This window comes from Mirounga angustirostris, unplaced genomic scaffold, assembly GCF_029215605.1.
Source record: "Mirounga angustirostris isolate CCGP_5_RB_7025 unplaced genomic scaffold, mMirAng1.0.hap1 SCAF_15, whole genome shotgun sequence".
Lineage (NCBI taxonomy): Eukaryota > Metazoa > Chordata > Mammalia > Carnivora > Phocidae > Mirounga > Mirounga angustirostris.
In genome coordinates this window covers 76,274,921-76,293,604 of record NW_026991723.1, presented here as the reverse complement: position 1 = coordinate 76,293,604, position 18,684 = coordinate 76,274,921, and the positions used below count along the sequence as shown (strand labels likewise).

General features: G+C 44.4%; 1 protein-coding gene across 1 annotated transcript in view; it reads right to left on the bottom strand.

The window, feature by feature from the left end:
• PAPPA (pappalysin 1) overlaps positions 1–18,684 on the bottom strand; it is a 237,419-nt gene that overhangs the window by 92,024 nt on the left and 126,711 nt on the right. Inside the window, exon 10 of the mRNA XM_045883010.3 lies at positions 3,261–3,454. Within this exon, the coding sequence (XP_045738966.1) occupies positions 3,261–3,454 (194 nt within the window). The remainder of the gene's footprint in view (positions 1–3,260; positions 3,455–18,684) is intronic.

The following is an 18,684-nucleotide window of genomic DNA, read 5'->3' as shown; positions in this document are numbered from 1 at the left end:
TTATTAGAACAAAGGGCTTTCACAAAATTGAAACTCAAGCTTTCAGAAATTCTCTAGACTCATGAAGCATGATGAGTGCAGCTCGGTGGCCATCCCAGTGAGAATGTGCCAACTTCTTCTGACGGGGCTGCTCCTCTTGATAGAATCCTCACACCTCACAAGCCCAGGGGTTGGTTCTTCCTCTCCCTGGTTTCTCCCAAAGGCTCCAGTGCAGAGGTAGGCACCTATCCTTCAAACACCTGCCTTTACCATGTTTATAGTATAGGGGGGGAGACAGAGCGTGGCCAAAGCTGCCTTGTAAAGAGGAACGAAGAACAACCGTGGTCACTTCATCCCTCCCCCAAGTTAATGGAGTGTCCCAGTGAACGACCACCGGGGGACTTCACAACAGCCCACCTCGAAGGGATTGAGAACAGCCTGAACTCAGAGGTGTAGGCAGCACCCGGGAGTCTGCTAGAGGAGAATCCAAGTGCCTCAGGGCATTTTGCACAGTGACACCAAAGATAGGATCTGCCCAGCCACGTTTCTTCCTATTTCCCAGTGTGGTTTTCCAGGTGTCCACTGACTTCTGACTTTTGGAGGTGGCCGCATATTCCCAATCTCACTGGCAGCTTCTGCAAGATCCTAATCTTAGATTCTTCACTTCTGGGCTGTGTGGCTCTGGGGAAGCCACTCAGCGGGATGGGCTGCAGAGTGCGGGAGGGTCCAATGCAGTGGCTGGTGCACCTCCATGACCCTCCCCACCCCACTCTCCCCGGGACCCAGGCTCCTGCATGGGAATTTCGTGTGTGTGCATGCACGTGCATGCATGTGTGGAAGAGAGACAGAAAAAGAAAGAGAGGAAGAAGAAAAAGGAAAAACTTAATTGCATTGGGGGAAGGCGAGGGGCATGTGGTGCATCTAAGAACCTCCCAGCTCCTTCTCTCAAGCCATCAACCTCTTCACTGGAAGCCCTGACTGGGTGAAAATTAACCAGCAGCCTCCTCTGATCAGCACACACGGTAACAATGAAGGCCATGGTTATAGTCCCCCTCCTCTTCTCTGTTGTCAGAAGGGAGCCACCCTTACCCTCCAGGGAACACCTTGCCTAGAATCACGCAGGCTCCGTGTCTGTGTGCGCGTGGACAGGCGTGCGTGTGCATGGTGGGGGCAGTGCGTGAGTGACTTCTAGGCATTTGCTTTCAGTGGGGGAATTCAGGAGACTTTTGTTCTGCCGCCCTCCAGGCTGCCTGCCTGGCCCTGCACCCAGCCAGCAACGCATCCCCTCCCCTGACCCTGTATTCTCCAGTGAGCTGATCTCATTACGGCAAATTTAGTTACAGCTGAAGTCTCCTTGTAACAAAGATTATGTCCAAGCCCAGAGTAATGGAACCTAGTCGATTTCATTAAAATAAAATTGGTTACAATGAATAATTCAACAGGATGATTTTGTTTCCTCATCTCCTCTTTGTAGATCGAAGAGCTAGTATTTATAATGATTTTTTGAAATTGGATTTTTGTTTAGGAAGAGATCATCACCCATAATTCCTGACAGCCCCTCCTTAAAAGGCTGGGATAATTGCCCCGTGAATTCTCCTTTCAAGTGCTAAGGCTGGACAATTCCTTCTCTCTTTTTTCTTACTTTAGCAGCCATAACACTTTGGGTGGTTTTGAAACAAGCTGCTGCCTCAGCTCTTGCTCATATGAGATTCTGAGTGTGTTAATTCCCTTGTTTGAATGATGTTTTTTAAACATTTCTAGAACCCGTTGCCAGTGTTGAGTTGGGAATTCCTGGCTCTATTGCCGGCCAGCCCTGCTGTTCCCGAGCAGGACCTTCTACGCCACAGAGAGGTAATGCCCCAGTATCTTCTCTTGGCAGTGCTCATCTGCATGCAGCAGTGTGCGTGTGTGCACGTGAAGTATCTACAGTCAATTAAACACATGTTTCCGGAGCACCTAGTCTTGTCTTGGCCTGTGCTTGAAGATGAGAGGGCAAAAGTGAACGTAGCTCAAAGCTGTTCTCCAAGAATGAGCAGCCTAGGGAGAGCAAGACATGCACCTGGGTAATTCGGGTTCAAGGTGACAGGTGCAACCAAAGAAAAATTCAGCAAGTACACAGGTGGCACGGGGAGGATGAACCCTAGACATCCACTTACTCACTCATTCATTCATTCCTTGATTCATTCATTCACCAGGCTGGCACTATACAAGACTCCCTTCCACCCGACTTCGGGCAGTCAGAAACAAATGCAAACGCATAAATAATCTAATGCATGTAAACACAAGCAAACAGACAAATGAAAAAATGGCCAAATAAACACTGCGACTTATAAATGAAGTGGACCTATCTTGTACCTCATCCAGGGATTTTCACTGGGCCCCAGAGGAAGGTCACATCTCTCTTTCATCTAGACATCAGGCTGAACCCCCCACCCCGAGTCAGGGAAGCAATATGAGAGAGGAATGGCTGCGAATAATGACTCATCTGCAAGGCCAGGAGCAGGCTGGCCTCTGAAGATGGCCACCAGGCCAGGCGGTTGGAAGCACTGAGTCGTGTCTCTGGGAAATGGGAGTCTCGGAAGAAGGCAGGTGCTTGCTCAGCAGGATAATTGGAAAGGGGGCTCTGGGGACAGCACGTCCATCCCTAGAATCACACAAGCGCTGGTGGCCCCAATCTCTTGTTCCCTCAACTAAACTGGCAGTCCCCTGGGGCAAGAATCCTGGAACATAAATAGTGCATTAGGGGACTGAGGAGTGAGTCACAGCTTTTTAGAGTGGGGAGGTCCTTGGAGATCATCAAGCTCAACTACCCTCTAATTTAAAGATGGGGGGAAATGGGGCCCAGAGAAGTGGGGAGACTAGTCCAAGGTCACACAGCAAATTCATGATAGAGTTAATTCACAGGTGAGTGCTCAAAGAGCACACAACTTGGCACCCCCCTCCAAACAAATAAAGCAGGACTCCCCAAAAAGAATTTAGTCTTAACCCATTGAATTCCAGCGGCATATCCAAAATGGAATTCCTTCACCAAATATGAATTATAACAGGTAGAGAAACAGGAGGACAGGCTTTACCCTACTATGCTGATGTCCCCTGCACTTAACCATCCCATTGTCTCATCCCTGACAAATGGTACTTGTGAGGTCGTAGGATTACATTTGGTTAGAGATATGGTCAGGGGGCCACGACCAGTGACATTACATTTGAGGAGGGCAGCCCGGAGGGGCTGAGCAGAGATGCAGAATGTCTGTAGGAAATGTCACACGTGGCTGGGAGCTTACCTGGGAGGCTGCCGGCTGGCCAATGATGACCCAGCCTGGGCACTGCTGGTCCTGATGCGATACTGAAGCATTGGATGCCCACTGATCCAGGAACCCCTGGGGCGTGTAGACCCCACAGTCCTTGATGCTAGTTTTTTGTTCAAACTCCTCACATACGCCATCACCATCATGGAAATAGCACCGGCTGGGTTCATCTGCAGGAGATGGACAGAGAAGGGAGAGAACGGGTAGATATTTGTTCTGTGGTCTCAGCTGAAATCCACAGTGGTGGGATCAGACGAGCAGAATCATCAGCACTGTAATGCCCATCATCAGTAGTCACGAGGGATTATTATTCACCCTTAAAAAAGGAGATCCAGCCATTTGTGACAACATGATGAACCTGCAGGACACGATACTAAGTGAAATAAGCCAGACACAGAAGGTCCACTAGTGGATGATTCCACTGAAATGAGGAATATAAAGGAGTGAAACTCATAGGAGGAGAGACTAGAATGGTGGTTACCAGGGGCTGGCGGGGAGGGGGAAATGGTTGAGAGTTACTGTTCAGTGGGTATACAGTTGCAGTTATACAAGAGGATATAAAACATCGCACTTACAGCTAACTTTGTGCCTACGGTTGTATTAAGTGTATGCATACTTGAAAATTTAGAGCGTAGATCCTGTGCTATATATGTTTGGACACACACAGATTCACCAACACTTCATTATACCCCAAGTGAGCCCCACAGCCACCTTGTGAGGAAGGCATTATTATTTTAATTATTTCAGTCCTCCAGATTAGGACACCGAGATCCCATGTGTCTTCAATAACGTGCCCAAAGTTGGGGCGCCTGGGTGGCTCAATCAGTTAAGCATCGGCCTTCGGCTCAGGTCATGATCCCAGAGTCCTAGGGATTGAGCCCCGCATCGGGCTCCCTGCTCTGCGGGGAGTCTGCTTCTCCCTCTCCCTCTGCCTCTCCCCCCACTCATGTGTATGCACTCTTTCTCTCTCTCAAATAAATAAATAAACTCTTTAAAAACAATAACACCCAAAGTCACACAGTGTGTTCATGCCAGATCCTGGTTTCAAATTCAGGCTTTCACTTTCCAAGTTCTGGGTACATTATCCGACACCACAGAACTTCACAGTGGCAAACAGGTTTACTGAGCTCCGAAGAGAGTCCCAGTGTCACATGAGGAAGGAACGGATACATCGGAGGAGCTGGCTTCAGTCCCCGCTCTGTAACTCAACTGCTCTGTTCCTTAAGACAAATCCCTTTCCCCCTCTGGACTAGAGCAGATAAGAGGGTCCGCGTGCCGGGCCTCTGGGAGCCCTTCCTGTCTACTGGCCTATGCTCCTCAGGGCTTGGTGGTTAAAGTGAAAGGCCAAGTGAGTTCTCAGGCTCCCATGTAATTCAAATCACAGCAGTGATTTCTGAGTTGGACAACTTAAAGCTGCAGCTGGCTGCAGTGATTCTCAGGGGCCAGGACACAGACCACGGAAGCGTGGAGTTGGCAGGTGCCTTCCAAGGAGGCAGGACCCATGCACGTGGCTTGCTGGTTCTGCACCGAACAACACAAGGAGAAATCAGAATGCAGCCATCTGAAAGAGATCCCCCTGTCCATCCTTCAATTACTCAAATGTCAGGTCGTCTGTGCTCTTTTCCCAATACTTCTAGGGCAAAACTAAATACCCCTGCCTGTGTGGGTTCCTATTTTATGAGGGTCCCTACCCTAACACTTAACTGTGCCATCCTATCTGCATGCTGCAGTTCCTCTGGAAGACTGAGCTTCTTGAAATCTGGTCCCTACTATGCAGTGTCTTCAGGTGCGCTTAAAATCATCATCCAAACTAGTGATCGAGATGCTATTAAAAACTATGTCCAGGCAATAGGCACATTTCCTGGGAAAATCTGAACATCCCAAGCTTATTGGAACATAGGGTCATCCAAAAGATACTGGTTGGTCTAGGACATCCTTCCCCTATTTACTCCAAAACAATAGAGTGGAGCCCCATTTCCAATCAGGAATTGACTTCTGTCCCTCAGATTTGCTATATAACTTTGCACAATTAGCTTCACCTTTCAGCCTCTGGCTTTCCATCTGTAATACAGAAACGATAGTCCTAAACACTGTAATAATGTTGTATGGTGACAGATGGTGACTGTACTTATCACGGTGAGCACTGAGTGATGTACAGAACTGTTGACTCAATATATCATACACCTGAAACTAAAATAACATTGTATGTTAATTATACTTCAACAAAAAGAAAAGAAAGGAATGATTGTCCCAGCCAGGACAACCTCTCAGGATACCCACAAAACTCTCATAGGACATGGACATAAACATGCTTGTACATTCTAGAATAACAGTCAAGAGAAAAAGATTCTTCTTCTAAGGGGTCAATTTATTTCTAGCTGGTTAGATGGAATCACCTTGTGAAATCAGTACTCACTTAAAACACTGTGCAGCATCCCCTCCCCACCAAATAGAAAGAGCCAGGGTCAAGTAGAATTAAAACTTAGATTTCTAGGATGCTGACTATCTGAAAAAGGAGTCTGTGAATTCAGGGGCAACAGAATGTTGAACCCCTTCCAAGCTCCAAAAATCCCTTGTTTATTTCAGCAAACAGTTTACATAGTGAAATACTATCAAAAGAGCCAGAATAAATCAATTCATTATAATTCAATTATTTAAGGATGAGTCTGAGCCAGCTGAGGACTCCAGTGACCAGTAGCATGCCTGGCAGCTCAAGGATGGAGAGAAGACAGACTCAGCACTTCTCAGTAGCTCCAACCTCTTGGTGAACGGGGCCAACTTAACATATAATAAAATGTAGACCCAATCCGAGAGTGACCAGCCATTAATCCAGACTCTATGCTTTCAAAACGCAGTCAAGGGAATTGCAAAAAGCACAAGTTTCAGCATCAGGCAAAGCCAGGTTCAGATCCTAGCTCTGTCATATATAGGCTTATAGGACTTAAATAAGCTAACCTAACCTCTTTGAACTTTATTTTCTCATCCAAGAAAAGAAAAGGAGGAAATAATATATTTACCCTGTGTTGTTGCACTTATTTCACAAGATGATGTGTGTACAATGCCAACAACTTCACTCATTTTAGCTAAGGGGAGACTGAGATCCAGAGGCGGTAAGGAGTCTGCTTCCAGATCACAGAGGGAGATGGTGGCAGAGCTAGAAGTAGGAGCCTGGGCTTTTTATACCTCAGAGGGTAATGCCCCTCTGCCCCCACGCTCTAGCTACAGAATAATGAAACCACATCCTTTTGAGGATAAGATCGCTTGACTGCTCATACCACATTCTCCCCCTCCAACATGAAGACAGGGAGGGTAAGATTATAATAAGATCACAGAAGATCTATTCTCTAAGATGACTTAATTCATATTCTCAGCAAAGACACCTCAGAGTGGCAGGAATTGGGGCTAAAGCTGAGTTCTCATGAGGGCTAACTTCTCCCTGATTATGTTTAAGACCTCCATATTTCTGTCTGCTGGGACTCAGCAGAACCAGGGAATGAAGGAGAGGTCGGGGTAGGCATAGCAGGTAAATAAGTGGGAAGGTAGTTCAGTAGATGATAGATAGATAGATAGATAGATAGATAGATAGATAGATAGATAGATAGATAGATAGTAGATAGATAGATAGATAGATGATAGATAGATGATAGATAGATAGATAGATAGATAGATAGATAGATAGATAGATGATAGATAGATAGATAGATAGGCAGGCAGAGACAGAGTTAAAAGAGAGATAGGAGGTGGTGGAGGGAGAGAGGGGGAGAGAGAGAGAGAGAATAAATATGCCTGGTTTCTCCTCCAAGATTCTGCTGACAAAGCTACCATGAGCCACTTTTTGAAATAACATCCTTGGACTCTGCTATTCATTTTCTTTTGCTACTGGAGTCCCGGGGGCCCTTCAGCTACATCTGCCAGTCTTCATCTGGGGAATTTTCTCTCCCTCTCTACTCCCATGCCCCAAGCACTGTAGAGAACAGAACGAGAAATGGAATAAAAATATGTGGCCAGGAAAAACAAAGACGGCAACAACAATACAATAAAACAAAACTGGCCTTCCCGTTTTCATTACATCCATTTACTTGGTGCTTTTTGAACACTTTACGCTGGTAGCTGAGAAGGTTATAGTGAAAAGAGTTTAAAATCAATACCAAGGTCAAATGACTATCTTGGCACCTGCCTTCCCTGTAGTAGCTAGGCAGCACTGATCATCATATAACCCCTTGGAGCTCTCAACAAATAATTGTTGAATGAATGAATGACTAAAATCCAGCACTCCCAGTGCACGTACTCCTGTCCAAACATATTTCACACTCTGCACCCTTTGAGAAGTTTCTTTAGACAGGGTCTTAGGGTGGAGGGAAAGGAGCTGAGATGCCATTGGTGACTGGCTTACAGTGGGCTTGCACTGGGCAGTATGATTTCCCCACCTCACCCCTTCTTCCCCTGACATAAGAGAACTCCTTGTCTCAGACTCAGTCCCTCTTGTGCAGTAACACATTTAGAAACTGCTCTATCCAGCTAAAAGACTTGATGTGGGGCACAGGCATTGCCAAGTCTGTCATCCCCAGCTGAACATTCCTGTGCTACTTTGTTTTCCTTCTGGAAGAAATGCGCTCAGCTCCAGGAGCCTGAGGCAGATGGACTCTCTGTAAGTGGACAGACACAGATGATGCCGCTTCTCATTGACTTAATTTTCACTTTCCATCTGTCTGGAGCATCAGGATGAAATGCCATTGCCTTTGCATTCCTGAGGCTTGTCTGAAGGACACTATTTGAGATGCTCAGACATTATTGCCCTTATTGGAGAGCTTGGAGCCAAGTCTTAGGAGAATGAGATGAGTTTACCTTGGCATGTAAGCAAAGGCTGGGGCTTAGGCTTTTGTCAAGACTTCTTGTCCTTAAAGTCAGAAAGCCTGGATTCAAGCCTCTAATCTGTCCATGATCATCAGGTAATCTTGAATCTATTTACTTATAGTGGAACTACTTCAACCCAACTGGGGGACACTAATGAACTTAGCTTGATTAGAAAATTGCGAATTTGCAACACCACTAGAATCCTTGAGGTGAATGAATAAAAGAAAGAGCTAGAGAGTTCATTGCTGGAAAAGGAAGCAGGTACATAAATTGCTCTTGTTAGCTCAGTACAAGATCTTGGGATGATTTCCACAAGCCCTCAGCTCAAGAATCTTGAAGACCAGACAGTCATAAACCATTGACTACTACAAAAACGAACTCAAGCTAATGTGTTCTTCAAACAAGGCCTGAGATAATGTGTATTCCTCAGGATAGGGGGATAATTTAGCAGATTTGAGGAGTAACTCTCCTACCCCAAATCCATTTCTGCCCATGCCGTGCTTCACATATAATGTGACAGATTTCCCTGCTTATGGAGATCATCTTCCTTAGCTTGGCATACAAGACCCTCCACAATGAACCTCTCCTGCAGTTTTCCACACCAGCCACTCCCCATCATTCTGTCATGACCTCACAGGGGTTGTTTCCTCTGCCTAGGATCTATTTCTCATTTTTCACTTTGCTAAAACTCCTGCCGGGTCTTCAGATGCAGCTAAGAGCGTCTCCTCTAGCAGGCTATCTCCATCCTCCCTTCTCTCTTACTGACTCCCATCCTAGCTTGATCAGATGACCTTCCTCTGTGCTCTTTCTCACAATTCCCAGATTCCCCCCATCCAGCTTTGGTCAACCTGTCTATGAACAAGACCCTCTTTCAGCCCTATCCCAGCAGGCAGAAGGTATCTCTGGGTATAAAGTTGCTGACTCTCACCCCTGTATTCCCAACTCACAGCACAGGACCTAGAATGAAGGAGGTGCCTGACAAATGGTTGAGGAATAGATGAGCGGATGAATGACAAATGAAAACAATGGATGCATTATATTTATAATCGATTATTACCAGTTTAGGCATGTTCTCAACTAACCAGGTGTTGGCATACTTTTCTGTGATGAGATTACCAGCCATACCATGACAGTACTGCAAACCAGATTTCATCAAAACAGTGGTATCTTCTTCCAGTGGAATGACATATCTTGTCTAAAAGGTCAACTAGCTTTGCTATAAAATTTCTTCAAACTTTGGGACTGATTGCAGTTATTCTAAAACAAACCCACAGTGGCTGTCTCACAAACATATCCATAATGTCCATATGGGACTAAGAAAGCAGTAATCCTCTTGCAATCATTTCAGTAATGAATGGGCAACAAATAAGAGGCACTAAAGCTTTCTGAAGATTCGGGAGTGAGGGTCATTATTATCCCCAGCTAAGATCACCTTTACTCCTTGATACGAACTGGAGAATAGAATCAATCCTGATAACCAATATTTATTTACCCAGTATCTGCTCTGTGTCTGTGCTGGTACTGGGGATACACTGACGCATCAGACTGGGCTCCTCCTTTCTGGGTAGAATCAATACTGCTTGGGAAAACAGGGAAAGGCTTCCCAAGAAGACAATTTGGGGCAACATCTTGGAGGAAGAAAAGAATTTGGGGAGGTGAAGGGAAGAGTATGAGCACTGGATGAGTCTCAACCAATGTGTGTGTATATGAGGAAGCTGTCAAGGTTAGAGCTACGGGAGAATGATGGGTCCTGGAACGATGAACTGAAAAGCTGACCTGAGGCCAGTGTAAGGAAGGATTGCAATGCCATGTTGAGGTATTTGAATTTTCCTGTTTAGAAATGGAGAGACTTTGAAGATTTTTCTGAGCAGGAATACCTGTGATTTTCATACTCTTAGGGGGCAGTGAGGTATAAGACCTGATTTTGCTTAGTAGGTGCACCATTTACTATTTATTTGACTTTGGGGAAATTACTTAGAATTTCTAGACCTTGCTTTCTTCATCTGAATAATGGTTGAAGGATTGAATGTTTACTATCATGCTCAGATCACTTAATAATACATGTGATTATATAACAACCCAAAATGTTTGCTTAGTTTCTTCTGTGTGCTAGGTACTGTGATAAACTGTAGGTCCAGAGTAGTAAATAAATCATCCATGACCTTCACCTCATGGAACTTATAGTCTAGTGGTAAATGTTGGTGAAGCACTCAGGACATAACAGTTGATCAATAAATGGTCTATGACAACAATGATGATCTTGGAGCTGAAAGCAATGATTTCATTTCCTGTATGGGAAAGCTGAGGTTCACAGAATTGAAGCGATTTGCTGAAGCCTTTAGAGAACGTCTCTAGTAGCGTCAAGACTAGATCATTGTTCTTGAATTCTTAACACAAAGCCCTTTCTACTACACCATGCTGATTTACCAGACTGGGTTTTCGGTATATAATTCTGGTGACAAAATAATTTGTTACCTTAACCAAGTTTCAATATTCCTTTTGGGAATCTCCATTTTCACTTTTCACGACATCCCTGGTGTGGTCCAAATTTTAGTAGTCTGAGAAGCTATTGGGGTTACTAAGTTTCTAGCCCATTGAGAAAAAAAAAATACAGATGACAGCTTTAAGTAATAGGAAATGTAATAAGTAATAAGACTCAGGGAGTAACCAAATAATTTGAATGCATGCTCTCCTATCATGGGCTACCTTCCAAAGGATGGTAGAATTTACCAGTTTTTCTAAACTTCTTGTCTGTGAAGATGGGTCAACTTTTGAGAAATTAGTATCCATTTCTATTTCCAGCTGAGGGAACAGTGATTGGCATTAGGATATTCAGTTAGTCCAATGATGACTATTTTCCGTATTTTTTTTAAACACCAGAAAAAATAGTATTTTTAAATTCAGCTGTTTGTTTAGGGATGGGTCCAACCACAACAAGCTTCATGCCACATAACAATTCATCCAAACAACAACAAACGACCAAAAAATGCACAGTCTTTGTGTCCAAATAATAGCTTCTTGGAACATGGGAAACTGGAGTGCTTAACCCCCAAAGGTTTACAAAGGGGAAGCTTGGTAGGGAGATGGTGGTGGCAATATTGGTATATGTTTCCTCTGGAACAGAAATGACCAGACTTTATATCGCCCATGTTTCAAAGGCTTCATGTCAAACCCACACTGCTGACTTTGTTTAATTCTGTTCAAACTGGGATTTGTCCTTAACCTCCTCAACCAGATCAGCCTGTCCGGAGTACAGAAGACAGGGTGGTGAAGGGCTTCTAAAGAATCATGAATCTGCTAACAAGTTTCAGATGCTGGTTAGGTCTACTGAATCTGAGGAGCTTAAGTTGGTTTCTGGTTCCTGCAAGGGTTGGCCATATATAAAAGTGAGCCAGAAATTCCTTCCTGTGTTCCACTGTGACAACCAGGCATCATCTAGCAAGCAGAAAGCACTAGGAAAAGAAGGATGGATCTGGATATAGCCTCACATTAACATTCCCATCCCACACCCAGGCCTATCATGGAGAGCACTGTCCGGGGGACAGGTTGGTCCTCTGTCCACTTGGCCCTTACAATACTCTCTTAACTGGTTTGTGTCTTCCTCATTTCCTAAGAGTAATGAACCTAAAGTGATTAATCTGTGAGCAATTTATCTATGATGGTATTTGAAATAAGTACTTAGTTGACTTCTGCAAAATGTGAACGTCCCCACCTAGCACTCAAATCCTTCCATAGGCTAGCTCCAACTGTCTTGTCTATCCTCATTCCCAACCACAGCTCTGTCCTCAAATGTTTCTTCCCACAATTCACAGCTCAGAGCTTCTGTCCTTATTTCTTTAGCCTGAAAGGCTAGTCTCTGCCTGAGTCTCCCATAAAGACTTGACTCAGACATCTTTAGCTCCATGAAGCCTCACCTGTCACTCTTTCATATTGTTACTTGTCCAACACAAACTGACCCCCTTTCCTTCCTGCATCACTATTCCCTCCTTCCAAACCAGCAAAACAGGATATGGCCTATATAAAAATGTTAAAGAAATGCAAAAATTAAAAAATAAAATAACCTCCTTTCATTCCACATCTTCTTACCTCTATGTTTCCTACTTCACACTTCTCTTTCCATGATTCACAAAGTTTATTAAGAGTTATCTTTACTTATACTGCCCACCTTCTCACCTATAATTCACTCTTCAGTTCTCTCCAGTCTAACTTCTGTACTTGCTACTCTACCAAAATCAATCTTGTCAAGATCACCATTGACCTCAAGGTGGCTAAAACCATAACATCAAAATCCTCATCTTGCTAGACTGCCTTGAAGCATATAAAGAAGTAGCCCTTCCCTTTCTTCCCGAAGCATTCTCTCATGGATTCCATGGCACATGCCATCCCATTTCTTTCTGGCTCTCAGCTTATCCCACATAGACTTATTTGCTGTTTTCTGCTTCCCTAAATCTCTGTAAATGCTGCCAGGCTTCAGGGCCAGGCCTTGGGTCCCCTTTCCTATCTATCTACATTCTATCATTCAGTCCTCATTTATAATAAAAATGTTAAAATATCTATGTGTCAATGGCTCAATCATTTCTTTAGAAATTACCTCTTCTCTGAGTCCTAACTGCCTACAGTGACATCTCTACTTAAATATCTATTTAAAAGCATCACGAATCATCATGTCTAAAGCAGAAGTAATGGTTTCTCCTTACATTTCTTTCTTCCTCATCTTAGTAAATGACAACATTGCCCAACAATGGCCAAACCAAACCATCTGAGTCATCTCTCCCATTTTTTCAGACTGCCCTCCAACCCCACATAAAGCCCATGGACACATCCCGTACACCCTTTCGTCTCGGGATATTCTGTTCCATCGCTGCCACCCTAACCCAGGCCACTGTCACTTCTCCAATGCTCACTGAATTAGTCTTTTTGCTTCCTCGGTCTGTTTCCTAATCCCCCCTCCTCCAGAGCACAGCCAGAGTGCTCTTTTAAAAACGTAAACTTTCAGGCCATCCTCCTACCTAAAACTCCTCAATGGTTTCCCATAACACATGAGGTGAGATTCAGTCTCTGTCTCGGCCAACAAGTTCCCACCTTAGCTGATCATCTACTACTGCTCCCCTCGCTCACTATCATCCATCCATCCATCCATCCATCCATCCATCCATCCATCCAGTTAACCCCCTGTTCAACATGCATCTATTTCTTAAATGAGCCAAATTTGTTATGGCTCCAGGAACTTGAACTTGCTGTTCATTTTACCTAGAATACTTTTTCTCAGGCTTTTCTCACAACCTCTTCCTTTTCATCATTTAGGGCTCAGTTAAAATATTACTTCCTCAAATAACAACCTTGTCTACTTACAGTAAGCTCACATCCAATTCCTCCATCCCCATTAGAGCATACATACCATCTTGTTGTATTTCCTTCACACCATTATTCACTATCTAAAAATAAATCTTATGTATTATTGTTTCTCCCCCCCACCCCGCCCCATGTGACACAGGTTTCACGGAAGCACGTTTCCAAGTGCACACCTTTCTTTTGGATCAAGAAAACTGTCTCGCCATATTATGTAATTGACATTTGAGAATGAATGAATGGGTGACTATGTACAGCTCTTGGATTTTGAGACATTTCTGGGCTGTCTCCAGTGTTAACTTCTATTCACATCTCTGATTCTTAGGACAAAGCCATTCTCGTAGCTGCTGCTCGTAAAAGATGAATTAACAAAGTTCTTCTGGAATTTCAGAATGTCTGTTATTGATTGTACTGAAGAGACCGCAAACCTGACTTGAATCTGTTTCAGCAGATTGTACGATAGAAAGATTTTTATGAAAATATTAATTATAATGAGATCCTATTATAAATCCAAGCACACGTTAGGGGGAAAAATCCAATTCTATCTAAACCATCCCATAATATTTTCCCCCATGAGACATCATGCCTCACCATCTGTCCTAAATATTGTTTTAGTTTCTTTCTTAACTGAATTTCAAAGCAATGGAACATCTGGATAGAAAAGGTGGTGCATACTGGACTGAAATTTAATAAAGAGATTTGATGGTCTTATGAATTGGAACTTGAAGATACATTTGCATCACCTTGAATTTAGTATAGGTATTTGAATGGCCTAAAAAGATGATAAGCAAAGATAGTGATCCTAATAAGTGACAAGGCATTCAATAGAGAAGAATGCTCAAAGCCCTGAATGATTTTCAGCTGGGTCTCTTTTGGGTTCCAGCACTATCTCATGATATGGGAGAGGAGGTAAAATTCAGTCCCATAATGAATTATGTAGTGGCCACGAAACAGGCAGGCATCCTAAGCACAGACAGGAGGGAGAGTGATACCTAGGACCAGAAGGGCTTTAAAAGTATGAGCAGGAAATAACAGAATGAGATTTGCCTTGGATAAAAGAAGCTAATAATAAACAGAGAAAAGCAATCTGAAGCATTTATATGCAGAGAATGTACAAAAGTGGCACAAAAGGGTAATGATGGTAGACATCTGCAAATTGGGTGTCCGTGGTTGTAATGTGATCTCGTTGCTCCACACCAAAAATAAATAAGTAAAAAATAGGTAAGAAAAAAGAAAGAAAGAAGAAAGAAAGAAAGAAAGAAAGAAAGAAAGAAAGAAAGAAAGAAAGAAAGAAAGAAAGAAAGAAAGAGAGAGAGAAAGAAAAGAGAACGGCCACTTTCTCAGAATCAGTAGCTTGGTCAAGAGAACGGGAGTCAAGAAGAGATGCTCTCTCATTCCCCTCCCTGAGCTGCGATTTCCCTTCTCTAGAAAGAGTTATGTCAAGTAGCTCTATAATCCCCTTCAACAGAGTCATTTTACAATGAATTTGGTTCTTAATGTTCCCCCCTTTAATCATTAAACCAGGTTTTCAGTCTGAAGATGGGGAAATACCAACAAAATGAAAACTAGAACGGCGGTTGAACCCGTTCTGAGAAACACAGGAGAGGGCTCTAGCCAACAGCAGGTGGAATAAAGGACAGGAAATCAAAATCTGAAGCTCAATTCTCCAATACCGGGTAACACACATCGTCATTCTGGGTTCTGTTCTTTGTGTCTATCAAAACAAAATGACAAAACTGCTTTTCCCACCCATTTTAGAAAGTGGCTGCAATGATCAGCTAAACTATTACGGCAAACACTCAGATGTGTTATTGTTTGCATGTTTCGTTATCGCAGATGCAATCTAGAACTCCTCTCCTGAACCACCACATGGCTTGCTCAGCTCACTGTCTTAGCCTCAGCCTCACGTCTGGTGCTCAGTGAACCCTCTTCCAACAGTGCTGCCTCCACTCCCATCTCTGCAGACTGTACCCCACTCAGGATTTCACTGTCTATGCAGCATTACATCACTTCTTCACCAGTGCACTTGATGACTGCATTTGCCCTAACATAGAAGGGCAGCTCCTTGAGAGCAGAAACATAGGCTGTTTTGCCCATTACTGCACTTCCAATTTCAGGACACCGAGGACAGTCAGGACAGAGTGCTGAATGAATGAACGAATGGAGGGTTAGCCCTGCAAGGGTCTCTAGAAATTATCTAGTCTGCGTGCGTCCTTTTGCAGATGTGGGAACTGAGAAAGGTTAAGTAACTCACTGAAAGCTACAGGCCAAGGGTTTGGGTTGGCTCATTAAGGCTCATTATATAAATATTGGGGCTATGCAATTTCAAATAGAAATTGATCTGTGAGAAATGTGTATATGTAACCATAAGGAAAACACCACGCATCCAAACAAAGGCAGTTTGGGCACAAACGCATGCCTGTTCTTCAATGCAGTAAAACGAGCCACCTAGCAATCCGTTAGGGTGTCCTCAAGTTTCCAGAGAAGAGAGACTTCTGGGCAAGTGGATGCTATGTTAAATAACAGTAGCCAAGGAATTGAGGATGAATCAGGGCACCACATGAAAACCAAGCCAGTCACCCCAGTCTGGCACAGTTGGTCGTGACTAAGGTGACCGCAGTATGCTTGGTTCTTGGTGGGGTTCCCATGCAAGAAACTAGAGTGTCAAAATGGATCCCTCCCACCCGAGCCCTGATTGGCTTGGCCCACTTCGAAGACCATCCTCCTGCCATATGGTTCAGATAAGTTCAGAAAGATGAGGCATTCAAGCCACAGTGTCCTCCATCTCCAAGTTGGTGAGATATGCCACACTGCGCTAACTGGCAGAAGCCCAGTCAATGGGCTGAGCTGTACTCTGGTAAGTTTTCTTTACCTTACATGATGGCGGGGGCTCCTTTTATGCCCTTGGAAGAGGATTTTATGTTAATTTGAATATATGCTCTTTGATCTGTATTGTTGAACTGTTTTTGTCCTTACAGAAACTTGTATATGTGTGTGTATGTCTGTCTCTACTCCCAATAGGGAAAAAACAGGGGAGGGAGGGAAGGAGGGAAGGAAGGCAAGAAGGAAGGAAGGAGGGAGGGAGGGAGGGAAGGAAGGAAGGAAGGAAGGAAGGAAGGAAGGAAGGAAGGAAGGGAAAATTGGTTCTGAATTTTAAGAGTTACCCTGGAACATTTAAAAATATCCATCAAAACCTGTTTGGTTTTTTGTTTTTTGTTTTGTTTTATCAGAAATGATAAGGGTCAGCATTACTATTCATGTATAGAAAAAGTTCCCAGGAGTAGTGGTCACTCTGAGATCAGTTTCTACTGACTGGAAAAGGTGATTGCCCAAACAAGACATGGGATTGCAGACTGGGTAACTGGCTATAGATTCCAGAACAGAGATCAGAGAAGCGCCCTGTGGTTCTCAGAAGGCTGGGCAGACCAGTTTGGGGCCCCTGAGGACCTAGGATATGGTCAGAGAATGGGACCCAAGGTAGGCAGGATCACTGAACAATACTCCTATGTATGGAGATGTTTAACCTGAAGAAGAGAAGGCTCAGAGAGGACACAGCAGAAAACCCCTCTAACTAACTGCAGCCTGGCCAAAAGTGAAATCGGCTGACTCAGAAGATACTGGTATTCATTCAACATTTGCCAGCAGAGGCTTGATGATAATGGACAAGGCATAATCTGGTCCCTGCCTGCTTCTGTAGCTTTCTCTTTTCTTCTCTAGTGTACTCAAGTCTCAGCTGACAGCCTCAAAGTGTGGCTTCTTCCCGAAGGGACACTATTCCCCCAATTCCCAGCACTGCTTTTCCTCTGACTAGTCTCCAGTCATCCTTATCCATAGTTTAACCAACAACTCCTCTGCAAAATCTCTCTGGTAATCCGCCCCTCCCCCCCAGGGGCCTGCTTGCCCCTCTCTTATGTCTTCCCATAGCATCCTCTACCTCTCCAATAACAATATTAGCTACCAGGTAATAAGTGTATTGGTTAAATGAATAATCAGATGACTTGGAACGTGCTGGGCACGTTGTTAAATGTTAAATGTTTTTCAATCTATAATGTCATTTAATCCAAGAAGAGCCCAGTGTGTTTTGTGCTATTACTATCCCCACTTAACAGACAAGGGGGTTGGTGTATAAAGAGGTGAGGTCATTAGATTCACATAAGGTTTCACAAGTTGAAGCTAGAATCCAATCCTGACTAGTTGGATTCCATAATCTGTGCCCATGCATCCACCCATGCTGCCCAATTCATGTCCTTTGTGTGGCTGTGGACACTGAGGGGGATCTAAAGAGACAAGCTCATCTGAGTCTGTCCGAGACGCTGTGATGCTGTGGTCCGTGGGGGGGGGGGGGGCGGGGGGGCAGGCTGCGGGAGCTGAGGTCACATCCCTGCCCTGCACTAAGGTGCTAGGTGTCCCTGAGCAGCACATACAACACTTCACGTCCCAGTCCTGGTTTCCTCCTTGGCCAATCGGTGAGATAAGGACTGTCTTTCAGACATTTGGGGGATGAAATGAGAAGCTGTATAAAAAACACCTGGCATGGAGTCCAGCAGGAAAACAGATTCCGTGAAGGATCAGGAGTCCCCTTTCCCTAAAGGAAGCAATCTGTCTCTGCTACTCCATGCCCGTTAAACTGCACCGGCTCAATCACTTATGTTTTGGTTAAACCTTTTTTAATTTTTTTTAAAGTGGAATCCGAGTTTTTGTTGGCAGGTGATTGAACACACCGGGGCCCAGCCTCTGGGCCCACAGTCCATTAGGGAATTTACGAGGACAGATGGGGAGCCTTCAACTCAAGTACTCCCTTCAGAGGCAGTACTTACAAAGCCATCAATTCCCTTAACAAAGAGCACAGGCTTAAATGCCCCCGTAAAGCAGTGCTATTTACACAGCTATCCACTTCCCTTTGAATTCTCTGCCTGGGGGGTGGCCTACCTGCAGTCCTTTCCAGCTACCAGAGAATTAGGCTCCCTCAGGAAAAGGAAGCTGGCAGGCACTGGGCCTGGGTTTTGAAAAGCAGCTCAGTTTGGGGTTATCAGACAGTCCTGTGAGGGGGTGGGGGGATCTAAGTAACCACCAAAGCCCCCAGATCTGCACATCCCTTCTGCTAAGGTTCTAAACCGTGTGGACCTTGTCAAAGAGTTAGGGCCATGGTCAACACTGAGACGGGGAAAGAGAGCTGCGGCCGAGTCCCTCTCTCCTT